General features: G+C 36.1%; 2 protein-coding genes and 2 non-coding genes across 4 annotated transcripts in view; 3 read left to right on the top strand and 1 right to left on the bottom strand.

The window, feature by feature from the left end:
* LOC132909885 (mannosyl-oligosaccharide 1,2-alpha-mannosidase IA) overlaps positions 1-15,935 on the top strand; it is a 689,092-nt gene that overhangs the window by 245,611 nt on the left and 427,546 nt on the right. The gene's annotated exons all lie outside the window — the stretch shown is intronic.
* Positions 3,048-3,121, top strand: Trnai-aau (transfer RNA isoleucine (anticodon AAU)). Its single transcript has one exon. It is a non-coding gene; the product is annotated as a tRNA-Ile (tRNA).
* Positions 3,843-3,914, bottom strand: Trnae-uuc (transfer RNA glutamic acid (anticodon UUC)). Its single transcript has one exon. It is a non-coding gene; the product is annotated as a tRNA-Glu (tRNA).
* Positions 11,247-15,097, top strand: LOC132910161 (facilitated trehalose transporter Tret1-like). Its single transcript, XM_060965665.1, has one exon. It carries the CDS (start codon positions 11,943-11,945, stop codon positions 13,404-13,406), a length of 1,464 nt encoding a protein of 487 aa, XP_060821648.1. The 5' UTR covers positions 11,247-11,942; the 3' UTR covers positions 13,407-15,097.

The raw sequence follows: 15,935 nt of genomic DNA, 5'->3' as shown, positions 1-15,935 counted from the left end.
AACCTGCAGCTTATCAATTCGCTAATATTTATTTTTATCTATAATTTATTATACTTATATCCTATAATACTATACTATCCTCGCCTATCGGCTTAGCTTGGACTTCCAGTTTTACATTTTTCTCTTATTATCCATTCACCAATATTATCAGCTAGCAAATTATTGTACAAGACAGTCCATTTGCCTTATCCTGTATAATACATTTTTACAGGTCGGACGCTCTGCCATTTCCAACGATCCATGCATTCCACGAAGCGCTGTCGAAACAGCTATCAGAAACATTCTTTAATTATTTGACGTATTCGGAAAGAATCGCTTCTTTGACAAAAAAGAAACGGGGATAAGAACCATTAGCGAAAGTTGTGCTCGCGAACGAAAAATTTGTCTCACGGTTGCGGTGCTAATTCTCGGTCGTGCACGCGTCTAGAGTTAAGTGGACGAGAGGGGCGCGGCCAGGGAAAAGGTGAAGTGTTGCCACCCAAGTAGAAACTTCCTTCGTTGATTGTTCCGCGGCTCTCTGCTGTAGTAGAGGTATACCGTAGTGGAGGTTGCACGACGTTGCTCCCATGGCTCTTCTCTTGACCGTTCCCCGTTTGGCCAGGCCATATGCGAATCGGAATGGCCCGTGAAAGAAAGAGAGGAACGGTCGTTAATTATCCCATTCCTGGTTGCCAGTTCGCCAAGTCTGTTGTTCGTTTCCTGTGACAATGGCCAAAGAACCTTGAACGAACAGCCACTGGGGATGTACAACAAACAGAATCGACAGGATCAGGAATACCTCTAGAAGTTTACGTTTCGTGGAATGCATATGTGATGATGTTTATTATAGAAGTGAATCAGGCAGACAGTTTCATGTTCGGTGGATCGATGTTGAATTTAATTTTCGATATTGGTTTTTCTGATAAACACTATGGTTATTATAGAAGTCTCAGTATCGTAGAATTATAAAAGTATTGCTTTTTTATATTAAATATCGATGGACAAGGACACGTTAATCGTTATTGTGATTAATATATTTGTTTTTTTTTGTTCCAGGTGAGCAAAATGCAATTATGGTTTCGTTTCTCGTAGCTGCTGCTATCGTAAGTAAGTTACATGAAATCTATTACCGTGAAGAGTGCACATATGCGTATTTTTAATTTCCTAAAGTTACGGCTTATTTCGATAGTCCAATATAGAACTTAAAAGTCATGGATAACTACTTACGGTAATATTTGAAATATATCTGATAAAACGACCTATAAACTACCATATTACACGAAAAAGAAGAAAACTAAACTCTCCAAGGTTTTCCACAGACGTCGTCTACACTTCTCGCGTAAGCTACCCTTCATCCTCGATTAATTACTTACCACATAGTCGTCGAAAGACAAAAAAGAAATGACTAGACCCGAGACCTTCCTGTTCGATAAAACGCAGTTAGTAATTGGCCGAACGATCTTCTTCCGTTCTTGAACGCGCGTTTCTTCCTCGTTGAACGACAGCGACCTTTAAACCCCATACGTATCGCCTGGCGGTGGTCTCACGTAAGAGTTCTTCAAGGGATTGGCCAGCAGATTGCCTGCCGGTCTCCGACCACACCGGAAAGAAAAGTTCGCTGACGTCGTATAAGGTCGTGCAAGGCACCTGCAACAGCTTAATAGTTTATGGCAGACCCGTGGACTCACTCGTCGACGATATTTTCCACGGGGGGTAGCGGTGAAACGACAGTTGGCCGTGGGGTAAGGCGCGATAAAGGGGAGTTTCCAACGTTCGAGTTCGTTAGAAGTACGAAATAAAAAGGAAGTGGTCGCGATAGCAAGAAAACAGGGCAATTATTCGAGGTGAAGTCTGGGACATTTTTATTAAAGTTTCTTATCAGACGTCGCGTGATGTAGGTATAATGCCACGCTCGAAGCGCTTCTCTCTCACAGTTCCAAAGCCATTTTCTCGCGTTTCCGGCGTGCGCGCGTGGAAGCTACCTTGCGTTCGGATCGTTTCAGATGTTTGTCATGCTTTATAGGGATACTTGGAGATTTAAGAGCGTTTCCAAAGTTTTTTACACCTCCCCGTTGTGTTTTCCGACGAGGCTTGGCCGTTATTGCACTTGAGAAGCTCGAGCGTTCGAGGTAATTTTTATGATGTCGAAGGTTATGGAGCTTCATGTAGCATTCTTATATTCGTTTAAATCTTGTTTGTTAGTTTATTTCTTTAGAGTTATTAAGCTTGTTAAATATTTTTACGCGTATCATTGTAAGAATAAATTACAATACTTTCGAGAGTCATGAGTGACTCTGTCCATATCGGACCGCATGTTTCCGAAGACGTCTGGAAAGGATGCGTCATGCAGAAGTATCCTCTGCATACAAAAGCATAGGATAAGAGGCAAAGAAGGTCGGAGGACGTGGCAACGAGACACTTGCATTTTCGTAGCAGGCTTATTCTTTTCCGTGACGGCGAGCAGGCCATTGTAGTCAGACATTAACTGACCGTCTTGAAATAGCATTACAAAGCCTACTTTTGATTGTATATAAGGAGACATGGATTTTTACAAACTGTAGATTTTTTTACATTACCGTTCTCATTTTCTTGTTATTTTATATTTTACTGTTTCGACGCAATTTTTCGTTGAAAAATTTATAAGTGAAATTGATGCGATATATGTTGTATAATGGATCCCGCTGGGAGTAGCCATCCACATGTTAGTTAGCAATAAAGCTAGAAAAATTTACCGAATGTCTAGCTGGACAAATTGTAAAGTATAAATTAAATAATAAAAAGAAATATTTATATATGTTGTATATTTTTATTATTTATCACGAATTCTTTAAATATCGATTAATTAAAGAAAATTGTTATAAGAATTATATTTCGAGAGATATTGTATTCTGTGATTTACTATACTTGAATTTTTGATATACTCTTGGATATCTATGTTCTATATATTAAAGAAATAAAATATGTTTATTATAAGTCATTAATTATTCATCTTAAATCAATAATAAGCAAATACTATAAATATAGATATCTGCCTTGAATTTTCAATTTAAAACGGTAGCAGGCGTGATGGCCCATTAGCTCAGTTGGTTAGAGCGTCGTGCTAATAACGCGAAGGTCGCGGGTTCGATCCCCCCATGGGCCAAATTTTTTTTTTCATTCTCTTTTAATAGAAAAGAAGAATTACTCGTTATAATTTCACTCTCGAACATCGATACTATTTTTATCCTTTTATTTTTCGATCTATTTCGTGCGCAGAGACGAAAAGTTTTCCGGTGGTAACGTTATACGAAAACTTGGCGGTGAATACGTGCTCGTTCACAAGGAGGTGCGAAGTAAGAAAGGAATTTGAGTTTTAGTCGAGTGCAAAGAAACTTCCACAACGACGTTCGTGTGTCTAATTGAGTAACTTTTCCCCGATCGACATGGCTTGTTTCGAGAGAACTGAAATAGAAGTATTTTCTTGCGATCCTGTAAAGAGGAAGACATCGTTTTCGTAATAGGGAAAAGTTTTTTCGTCTAGCCAGACTTAACATCCAGCTTATTTACTCGATGAATTTAGGTGTCTGAAGTTTCACTATTACTTGGTCTACCTGGAACTCAATTTGATACAGCTTTAATTAAAAATAAATTTAATTAAAAGTAAGTATAATATATTGCCTGAACAATATTAATTTTGAGTTTGTAATAATTAGATATTCTGAAGAAAAAGGGAAAGAGAACGAGAAAACGAGATAGAATTCTAGAATTTTCATTATATTTTTTATCAAACAATTTTATTTGAGTAAAAAATCAATGTAAAATGAAGAATAATAATATCAATTATAAAGTTTTCCTATATGAAAAGAAAAAAAACCAAAAGAAATTTCCGGTACCGGGAATCGAACCCGAGCCTCCTGGGTGAAAGCCAGGTATCCTAGCCACTAGACCATACCGGATCAGACGACAGATATATTTCATGTTCTGGTTTTCTTGAGATAGTAAACTTACAAGCTTCGTATTTTTATTAACCTTTCAATATAATTTTACTATTCCAAATTATAAAATCCTATTAAACTTACTGAAGCTACAAATACCTAACTAAAAATACCATCAAAACGGTCGACTCTCTGTGGTCGGCATATTTTCCTGCTGACACTAGCAACTAGTAGGAACATTACTAACAAATATTCATCACCGCCATACAGAAGTCAATGGAAGACAAACTTGGAATGTCATCGCTGTTGCGACACCAAACTTTGAAGAAAAATTTTAAATGCCATCATAATGGCGACATTTCATCTCACAGGATTAATTTTAAAAAGGAAAAATCGTAGAGAAATAGTTTCATCCACTTTGTTTCCACGACTATTATACACCTAGAATTTTTGTAACGCGTGTTTTTGTATCTGCCGGTAGCATGCCATAAATCCGGGACAGCGATTTAAACGTGGCTGCCGCTGTCGTCGGATTTAAAAACAGTTTACGTCCCCGTAGCGTCGTATCGGTTGGCGACAGCCCGCTATTGGTCGATTGTTTCTGGCAACAAATAATTGATTTATTTTGTTTTTTTGTTCCATTCGTAGTCCTCTGCCCCCCCTTTTTTTTTTGTTTTGTTACCATCGGAAACATCGATGGCGCGGCGTATCGACGTCGCGAGGAAAGGTCCATCGTTCGAGCGGAAAGGACGCCGGACGTACGTCGGAACGAGCGATACGCGGTGGAACAATTATCGGATATCCACGGTTGACAAATTACACGGTCAACCGGCTACTAGTTTTAATGAAGCTCTATCGAGCAGCCTGCTCGCGTGTCTACCGGGAAATGAAAAACGAAGTGTTCCACGTGCGAAAGGATATCTGTTCTTTCGATCGATAGCCCATTCTGTTTTTACTATTAACCTTTCAAAATTGATATTAACATCGTACGACGATCTTTATTCTCTGATCGTAGTCCGCGATGAAACAATAGTTGCAGACCCTGCAAATATTTATGTTATAAATTATACAAATTTAATTTTCGATACATACGTACGTTTTGTACATTAATTTCTGCCACGTAGATACGATGACGTTAATATGAAATTTGTTTTGCATATAAAAACAAAAATATCATGAAAAAGCGACGCGTCTAATTAATAGCACAATATTTTAAATAATGAAAATTTGTCGATATTCGTTGACAGAAATTAATAGTTAATAATTCGTAAAGCCGCCAGAATTTCGTATAATTGAAACGATTCGCTTTGGAATTGATTTAAAAAGGCTTTCAATTTTCTTTTTCGATTTTCTTTTCCACTTCTAATAAAATGTATTCTTTCAATTGATTCCTGCTTTTGAACTGTCTGTGTTTAGCATAAACAGCTTTAGCAAGATTCCTCAACAGTTTTCCATTATATTTATACGAGGGGAACGTGCTGGCTATTTCAAAAGTGTAATATTACTCTTAAAATATGTTTCCATTACTTTTACAGCATGGACCGCCGCGTTATCCCGTTGAAATATAAATTGTTCCCCACAGATTCGTGTTGCATATGTTTCAATTTGTTCTTAAATAATTCCGGATATTTTTGATATGCAGTTTACCATTATAAATATATTATGATAAATAATATTGATATTTATCAAATTATAAGAAATATATTTCGATAAATTTTTCTTTCCCTTCGCAAATCCTGATAATAACAATACTGCTTATCAGGACTGTCAAAATTAAATTTTTTTCCTCGATAAACGATACTTTTCTCTATTACTTTTTCCAATACGTATGCTCTTCCGCAAACTGCAATCTTGTGTTTTTATGTGCCTTTGTTAGAGAAGGTTTTCTTTACAGTTTCTTTCACTGCAGATGCTTACACTGTTTCAGGACACGTCGGACATTTCTGATATTCGTTTTTATCCCAGCTGCTTCAGCAATCTGTCTTGCAGCCATCGATGAGTTCGATGCTGCTCTTAGGATAGTACACTTTTCGCGAGCACTTAAAACTTTGGATCGTCCACCACGTAATTTCGAAGTAAATTAGCAATAACTTGCGGATTAGCTATCTTTAAAACAGAATAGTTTTCTTTTTGTAATGTTATTTGTATTTCCTCATCAGTTAGCTGTTTTCCACAGTGGCTGCTTACGCGCAATTTAAATAACATTTTGCCTTCTCCATTTTATTCTAATCTTTCATGAAGGAAGATCAATGTTTCAGCTACATACATTTCGTTCATATTCAATAACTTCACATTGCTCAACTAAAGCGCATCTTCCATAACCTTCTATCTTAAATCACCGTCTCGTTCGTCGCATAGATCATTCGAAAGTGGTTCACGTGAACAGATCAGATCTATTCCTCGGCGAATTTATCGTCTTGGCCGATGTATTTCCCGGGTATTACGTCATTAAAGACGCATATTCGTATTCTCGTGGCGGTGAGCGCCTGGCAGCGTCGTTTCATCGCGTACGCCTGCGAGAAAATGTTTTTCTCATAGCCAGCAGCCGATTTTATGGGAGCTGCTGGTGTGCACGACACTTCGCCCTGTCTCTCGTAGAACGATCATTTTTCCATCGACTTGTACGGACCGTGTGTTCGCAATAGTTTCACGATATTATTGTGAAAGGAATTCGTGTTATGAATTCGCGGGAAAGCTAATATATTCTCAACTCCTCTTGTACAGTTCAATTATTTAATGTTATTAGTTAATTTACAAATCATAAGTTATTAGTAACCTTACGAGTGCTTATTAAAAATAATGAAATACATATATATTCATTTTTTTAATGAACTGCTTTCACATACTGCGAACTTGTGAAAAAGAACTTTATGATCTAACATTTATCTTATCAAATCATTAACGTTAATTGGTTAATTACAGTCTAAGAAGGACTTGGTTATTTCGTTTTTTCTTCAATTTTATTATCCTTTCCTGCTTTTTCAGACTACAGTTTTTATGTCTGGAAAATCGAAGATTACGCAGTGCGCTCATTTAATTTATGTGATCACGTTACTTGCACGCGTTATACACGACGTGCACACGCGTTTCTTCGAGTCGTTATTTAACTATTCATCCATATGTCACGGTACTGTTTAATCTGCATGTAATGAGTCGTAAAAAATAATTCGAGTTTTCGGTCTAGTAAGCTAAGGTATAAATTAACGATGCTGGTAACTAGCATGAACTATGTTTACATACTCGTGCTTCGTGTTCTACGATAATTTGTACAGCCTTTTTACTTGCTAATTAAATAAAATCATATCTTTTATTTTATATGAGACTTTGTAACAGTATATATACCAGATACGATCTTAAGCGGTATAACTGCAAACTTAAGAAATTTTAATGTGTCATACCAGTACTCCAAGTCAAATTAATTTAATCTATTTGATTAAAAAGATTTAATTGAAGTAGAAGAGCTAGCATACTTTTATATTTAAATATCATGTCAAAATTCGAATAAAGATATATTGTTTTATGATATCTTCTTTGTTTAATCAAAGATAAATTGAACGGAAATTTTCTTAACATTGTGGAAGCTTGCAAATTTTTATCAGAAATGCATATTTCTCAACGCACCCTCGCTCTCTTCGTACGTGCAAGCTTTATGCAGTTTATTCCGAAGACCTCTATCGATCATCATGTCCCATACGTCAATTTTACACGCTCCTGTCTTCCACCTACGCTTTCTCATGCTACCTTCCTCTACCTCCACGAGGCTAGAACCCGACTATGGCAAAAAGCACCCGTCACAATCTTCGGGGAGCACGGGTTTCCAAAGTGGAAAGCTTTTTGTTACGCTCGGTGTACGGGCTGATTTTATTGAACAATTAGCTTTCGAAACTGCAATTTATTCAGGAAAAAGATTTTACATTATAGTAAATAAAAAGATGGAATTCTGGCCGTCTGTTTTGTTCAACACGATCAGTCTGCTACATTGGATTTTATTATCTCTATTATAGTTGATATTTTTATATCTGTACCCTTAAAGTATATTCTACATTATTTTATATTTTACTTCAGTCAAGTGTGAATCGTCCTTGAAAGATCTTGCGAATAAAACGTGGTTGTTATAATGGATAAAAAATCCTTCTAAATAAATGTTCTATTAATCTTAATCCAATAGAAGCTTGTAAATTCTAATTCACCAAATTTCTCAATTTTTTGGAAATTTACTCTTCAAGAATCTACTAGATGTTTCACTAAAGGAAGAATGACTTCCAAACTAACTTCCATTTTCTCCAACAATTCTCCACGATCAACTTCATATCACTTGCGCCTCTTCCACGTGGGAACTTCATCAAATTCATCAAACTGTATTATACCTCCCTCCTCATCAAGCACGCACATACACACGCTCCATTACAACTTCACTTAATTGATTCCTCTTCTCTTATTCAACATGAAAATCCCAACCAACTAAACGTTTCGCCATTCACCAACACCTTCACGTCAAACTACCTCAAAATAATTCGCTTCAAAATCAGCCTGTACAGTATGCATTCACTTTGCTCCTTTGCTCGTAATTTGCTCATCGTGAAACTTTCCCCATCGCGTTTCAAAATCGTCTCTTTTATCTTGGTAGCTGGAAGCCGGAGAGCAAACGCATCCCACGCGAGTTGTTTTTCCTCGGTCTCGGCCGCATCAATCTTCCTCTTACCGCCGTGAGATTTCCGCCAGCGAAAGCTCGTTCTCCCCTCGCTTTCATAGAATTTAATAAATTCGTACGTTTGACCTCTGATTCGTCGAGCGATCGCTAAACGGCGAAATTTTATTACTTTCATTTCGAGATTTTACTGTAGTGGAGGAACAGCGAGTGTTCGTTCGCTTGGTCTAAACGGATCATTACGATTTCTACGAGAATCTCGGAAAGCCGCTCGCTCGCTCGCGATTAAATCTCTCTCCATATTGCACTCATCTCGCAGCGAGTAGAGCTAATAAAGCGGCGTATCGCTTTAGATCACGCTAGCGAGTTACGGGATACCGTTATTAGCGGTCTAACGAGACTTAGGCCATATCGACGCTTCCACCTCGAGAATACCAGCACAGCGGTTGATTAAATTACTCGAAGCTCGCAAGCTGTGTTTATACCAAGTATTGTTTCATTTGGAAAATTCAGGAGATCGAGAGAGGTGATGTTGCCGGTAGTGCTGCAGGCTTCAGATTTACGAAGAGTTTAAGAGTGGATGCTGGATCGTGGGATTTTCATTGACTATGCAGTGCTTCGCTCATTCAAAGTCGCTTTTAAATCACTTTTAATACTACAAATATACAGACTCATGAAATACCGTAGAAAATTGTTACGTATACCGTGTCTGTAAAAAGAACTACTTGAACGTACCTTGGTTTTCCAATGAAGCGTTTTTTTTTATCAGATTCTACGTTTCATTTTCATATAGCCATATACGTTTCTACGCAAATACGTTTTATAGCCTGTGTATATTGCAGGTGTTCTATAAAATTTTATGTATTCGTTTCATTTATCTCAAAGATACCTAAATATCGGTGTCACGTCTTTCTTCGTTTTTATCACCGTAATAAACATCTTTGTAAAAATAATGACTCGGTCAACACCTGAAACGTCACTTAAATAGCCATATCCAAAAAAATTTAATAACACCCATACGTAAAAGCGATGAAGCTTTCCGCGGGCGTACGAGCCACGACAAAGACACGAGGCGGTGATCTTCACAGAAGCACAGAAGAAAAATATCACGCAGCTGGGAGTAATTAAAGGAGACGTTCTCTCTTGAACAAGCGAGATGCCTGCACGTCGTCGTCGAGCGAGACGCGGGCTCCGGCGACAAAGTTTATTATTCCGCATCAGTCGAATGCGTGGCGTGTCGCAGGAACGTCGCCGTGGAACGAGGGAAAGAAACTAGTTTCCCGGTCGTGCTTACTTTATCCGGCCAGCTCTTTTCGAGCACCACGAAACGCTCCTCTCGTACGCGAGAGAAACGGAGAGGACGACACTCTTCTCGTAATATTCCGTACTCGTGCGCTCTTATAAAGGCACACACTGTTAAAAAGACCCTCTCTTTGCCGCTGGGGCGAGGAGGGCCTCACATGGTAACGAGACTTTCGAGGGTCTTCCGCATTAAAAGGCGCGTTTCTTCGTGGCAGACGAAGAAAACACAGAATAGAGAGAGATGCAGAGGAGAGAAAAAAAGGAGTACGCAGTTGCACGGCATATTTGCCGTGCATCAAAGACCTGGAATGCCCCGTAATGGAATTGAGAGGAGTCGGGGTTGGGCTTCTTCCTGTTTACCAAGCTGATTTCTTGATTTTTATTGGCCCCACGATTGCAGGCGAGGGAATTTTAAACAGCCTCGGAACCTCGAGAACGACGTCCAGCGTATAAGATTCAAATTGATCGAGAGCTGTCGACTTTCCTTTTCTTAGTCCTTTCGAATCTTAATTACTGTATAATTGATTAAACGAAGCACTTAATTACGCAGAGTTTTATTAAATTTGTCTGTTTAACTTTGGTCTTTTACTTTTTCTTTTTTTTTTGCTTCTTGACAATTTTAGTTTGTTGCTAAAACAAGAAATTAATCGGTGCAGCTGGAGAAATCTTTTTTAACGTACCTTTTATCATTTTATTAAGAGAACGTGAAATTGTACGTTTTTATTTTTTTATTACGTCTTTATTTATGATAATAACGACATACTTTATTGGATAATCGAACTTCATTTTTCCATGTTCCAATAATAATTATCTTTGGTCGTTGGACGTTATAGTTTTTAAAGTCTAAAGAATCACATAACCATGACTGATCACCAAAGGCCTGAAGGTATCTAAGATCCAATATTCTGGACTCGATATAATTCCAGTGTAGGCTTGGCGAGTACTTCGAACTCATTAATTTCCGTGTTTGTAATAGTGCAGTATAAAAAAAGGAATCAGTAATATAGTGTGAATCATACTAATATCTTTTGTAATAATTTCTGTTTGAATCTCAATTTGGCATTTGAAGCTTTTTAATATTTCTATGTAGATACTTGAAATTTCCCGTAGCCTTGATATTTTATTAATTTTGATTGTTTGAAGTTTCGAAAAGTTTTGAAAATTCTGATAAGTCTTGGAAGGATCATATAACTTTATCTGGCAACCCAATAATTTTATATTAATAATTATATCCTTTTATCTATATACATTCATTATTTTGAATAACTCTAGTTTAATCAACAACTTGGTCCTTCAATTTTTTTTTGTTTTATTATTTAATTTATATTTTACAATTTGTCCAGCTGGACATTTGGTAAATTACTTCAAATTGAAAGGAATCAAAACGACAATGTCGTTATGCAATATTTAGGGTCATTGAGCAATCTTGGTAAATATCCTCATTACTGTCTTTCCTATAATTCGATTCAATAATTTGTAATTCTGTACGTGAATTTTACATTTTTCCTTCGGTGGTAGAGCTCAATGAAATATAAATTTTCTTTTGGTACGCATTTCTACAGTCCTGTCTTTGCTCGTGGCCGACAAATAGCTCAGTGAATCACAACATCGAAGCAGAGAATGAATTGCATAATTCTGGTGCAAATGGCTGTTCGTCAACGCTCGGATTATTTCCATATTCAACTACGTATGATTGGTCATGTACACTGCTCTACGTGGTAGGAGGGATAGAATAAATCTAGAAAGAGAATTTTGAAAGAGAATTGTCGCGTTCTTTCGATCAGTCATATCTCTTCTACACACGGTACATGTGTAACAGTTTTAATTTATATTCTCCGGCATTTAAAAAATTTAGTAAAGAATCTAATGAAAGTGAAAAAGTGAATTTTATACGCTACACGATCAAACAAAAATACCGAAACCATTCGTTAAAATATTAAAAACACAAAAACTGTTTGTTAAAATATTGCAAAAAAAAAAAAAAAACAAAAACACATCCATTTTAGTTTAAAATTTGGATTACTTAAGATGCTGGCTATTCTAATTGACAATCAAAACTGAGTTTCAAAGTGTATGTCAACATCACCTAATGCCAATAAATGAGAGCACATCGATCAATAAAGATGGAAACAATCAGGAAATCGGACGAACCTCAATGGATATTTAGCACGAGGCAGCTCATAGCGACGCTGAGCCCGCTACTAGCAGCGTTCCTGATCGGTTTAACAAATGGTTTTCACACCGTTCTTTTGACACAACTTATTCCTACATCCACAACAGACACGAACAACCACGAGATCTGGATAACCAGCAACGATGATTGGTATCAATCGCCGTTTTCTGGCGCCGTGTTTGCTATTCTAGGTTGTTACTTGTCAGGAATCGCCATGGAGAAGCTAGGCAGAAAGAAATCCACGATGATAATTTTTCAAGTATCTTTAATCGGATGGATCGTCATTGGGTTTGCAAGGAATATTCTGTACATCAAGATTGGAACAACAATCTGCAGCTTAGGTGTTGGTCTTTTTAGTCCCCTAATACCAGTTTACATCGGTGAAATAACAGATCCTTCGTTAAGAAGCCTGTTCCTAAGTATGATAAACACGATAATGACATTTGGTGTTCTAATGGCCGTGACTTTTGGCTCTTTTTTTCACTGGAGAATCGTCAACTACATCTGTGAGGCATGTTTATTGATATGTTGGTCGGCCTGTATTATATCTCAAGAAAGTCCAATCTGGTTAATGAACAGAGATCGAAAGAAAGAGGCACTGTATCATTGGGTCTATCTTCGAGGATGGAAATCAGAAGGAGAATATCGTGCCATGGAAACAGCTGTAAGAAGAAATGACGAGCAAAGTAAATTCGTTGGATCTACGATCATTGTCAGATTGAAATACGATCTGTGTTCAAAAGACTTCTTGTGGCCTCTGTCCGTGTCGTGTATGTTGTTCTTCGTGTATTACTTCTCTGGATACAAATTAGTGAAATACCATATGCTTGATATTATCTCAACGACTGTTCAGTCTCGCAGCCTCGTTGCTGAAATAATTATAACGTCGATTATCTTTGTTACGGATATCGTTGCTTGTTTTTTCGTATGGAAGTGCAACAGGAGAACGTTGGCCATAATTTCTGCAATGGGTACGATCTCTTCTCTGTTTGTATTGATTCTTTACGTGTACCTTAATCTTGAAGTATCGTGGCTGATTATTACTTGTTGCTTGTGCTACTATGTATTTTTTGGAATCGGTCTGATACGTTTGCCATGGATATACTGCGGTGAATTGTTCCCTAGTAAATTAAGGAGCTCCGGCAGCAGTATCGTGCTTGGATTTTCGTACATTTGTTCTGTAGTGGACGCGATACTAGCACCAGAATCGATCATACCGTTGGAAATGCAGGAGCTTTGTGTAATTTATTTTACCTTGATGCTGGTCGGGTGTAGCTTCTTGGTCTGGAAACTGCCGGAAACAAAGGATAAGACTTTGTTGGAGATTGAAAGGATGTTTGACAAGGAATCAGACGACAACAATGTGAATGTGAATGTTATGATGATCTGAACAAACAAACATCCTTTGTTCTTGTGATCGTGTACTTTTATCTTGTGTTTGCGTTTTGTATTTATGTTTTGCGAAATTGGATCACTTGGTAAACTGTAATGATCGTTGTAGGGCGAGAGTTAGCCTCTTCGAGCGAAATGCAAAAAAAAAAATGCAAAAATCGGCACGCAAATTTTGCAATTATGCCGATGTAGCTTTAACTGAGAAGTCAAAATTTGTTATTTTTCATTTGTGATCAACGAAATCTTTACCAACGTGTCTCTTACATTTTTCTGATTAAAATCACACGAAACGCGATATAATCTGCAGCATATTTGCTTACGCAATGAACGATAATTAAATACATATCAATAAGTAAATATAATTCAAACGATATCGCGTTTGATCTCATTTTAATCAGAAAGATCTCAGAAATACAAAAAAAAAAAAATAAATAAATAATCTCTAAATATTAATTTAGAAAAAGTCAGAAATACAAAATTTCACTTTCGAATTGATTCCTAAATAGATTGTCTCAGTGATATCTGACGTTGAATTATGTTACACTACTCGGCAGTCTCTGTGGGCCATCGAGCTTCATGGTGCACCAGAGGAACATCCCCCATGTGGAGCTTTTTTTTTATTATAGAACGTTTTTTGTATTGATTTTTATATGGTCAAGCGATAAGATTTTGCGACGGTTATTCAAGTTAACAAATAAACTCTGAATGTTTATGCAATTATGACAAGCGTAAAGATATGAGAATGTGTAAAGATAAGCATAAATGTTTAATAATCGAATGAAGTGTGACAAAACATAAATATGCCACGTGTTTATTACATACATATTGATATTATCCTTATAATTGACGGTACCTGACGCAATTGATCACTCGAGTATGCATATTTACACATATATATGTATTCGAATGGTTGTATCAGCGGTAATACTAACACAGTGTCAGGTAAACATTATTTTTTGCTGTTAATCGTAATCGATAGAATTATATCACATCACCAGTACATATATCGCTAGACTCTAATGCTAAATCTTTTAGTATTTAATTCTTAATTGATGTAGAATCATCAAGAACTATAATACAAATCTTGAAAGAAATCGTAATGATAAAATACTTCAGAGGAAAAATAATCCTCTATCCATACACTTTGAAAAATGACACGTTAATAGTTGCAATTCTATTCTCAATTAATTGAATTACATTTTGGGAAGTTTTTTGAGAAAGGAATTATACTCGATTTTAATATTGTACAAATTATGTAACGAGTTAATAATTCCTTTCTTGGCTTTGATTATTCGTGTATGTTACTACATGTTCCATAATCGTAATGAAATTACTTCATAATATATCGAAAATTTTGTAGAATTGATCTTCCTTGCAAATTAACTCTGCTGCAGTCGACTAATTTTTCTATGATAAAATCAGTGTTGTTTAGAAAATTATGCACATTAACGTGATGCTGCTTTCTTTGTTCGTAATGTAATGAATATTTTCAACGACAAAGAAACATGGTAAAAAATATAACAATGTCAACCTTGATTTCTTTCATTTAGAAGACTTTATCAAGAAGATATCCTTTATTTAGTATTCTTTTTCGCTACAAAAATTGTTAATAATTTCTCTAAATGTAATTAAGAACTCGTAATATATTTAAAGGCCGTCCGAGAGTAATAAAGGTCAGATTAAAAATTTCGTCGATTTTCTCATTTGTAGTTTTATTAGAACGCAACGTTCTATTCTTTACTCTGTTTCCCTTGGTTTTCAGCAACCTCAAATACACGCGCTATTAGAGGCACGCGAACTGGTCATTATCATCGAAACTTTATTTGCTTCTCGACAAGGAATCCTCGCTAGATCTTTATCTTTTTTTTCTTAATGAAGCTTCTCTTTGTTCCGTCCTTGTTTTTGACAAAGTTCCTTTAAAAATAGATTGCTTCTTTTTATACAGAATATTTATAATCGTGTTATTTCACTTGTTTAATGAAATAATGAAAGGATTATTTCATTTTCTAAAAGAAGTTTCAACGAGGTCAAGATTTTAATAACTAGATAAAATGTAAGAATGATATACAGTAAAATAAATATCAATGTTATGAATCAATGTAATAATTCATAATTAAAATAAGATATTTTGTACTCGAAATGGATCGCAAAATGTCCAAGCCTAATTTTTTTACCATTCTTGACTTACAAATAATTTGGAAGAATTTTATTATCCTTATTAATATTATATTGCACAATCATTTGTTAGGTCCAATAAAATTGGAAATTTTCTTTAATAAAAATAAAAATTTGAAGCAAAAGGAATAATTTTACTGGATTCGTCGATAACCTAGTTTGCCTACGAACGATTAATTATTTATGTATTTTGTAATTAATGCTGGATTCACATTTAACAGGAAAATTACGAATTTAATTAGTAATAGAGGATATCAGAAATTGTTCGCTGAAAATTTTAATTGTATCCTATTACAGTGGCAAAAAATTTATCGCTATCAGTTATGTAATTTATAACGATAAGGACAATTAG

This window comes from Bombus pascuorum, chromosome 8 (genome assembly GCF_905332965.1).
Source record: "Bombus pascuorum chromosome 8, iyBomPasc1.1, whole genome shotgun sequence".
Classification (NCBI taxonomy): Eukaryota; Metazoa; Arthropoda; class Insecta; order Hymenoptera; family Apidae; genus Bombus; species Bombus pascuorum.
This window is presented reverse-complemented; position numbering and strand designations above follow the sequence as displayed.

Coding starts and splice junctions, on each gene's coding strand:
- LOC132910161 (XM_060965665.1), top strand. CDS start 11,943: ATGAGAGCACATCGATCAATAAAGATGGAAACAATCAGGAAATCGGAC.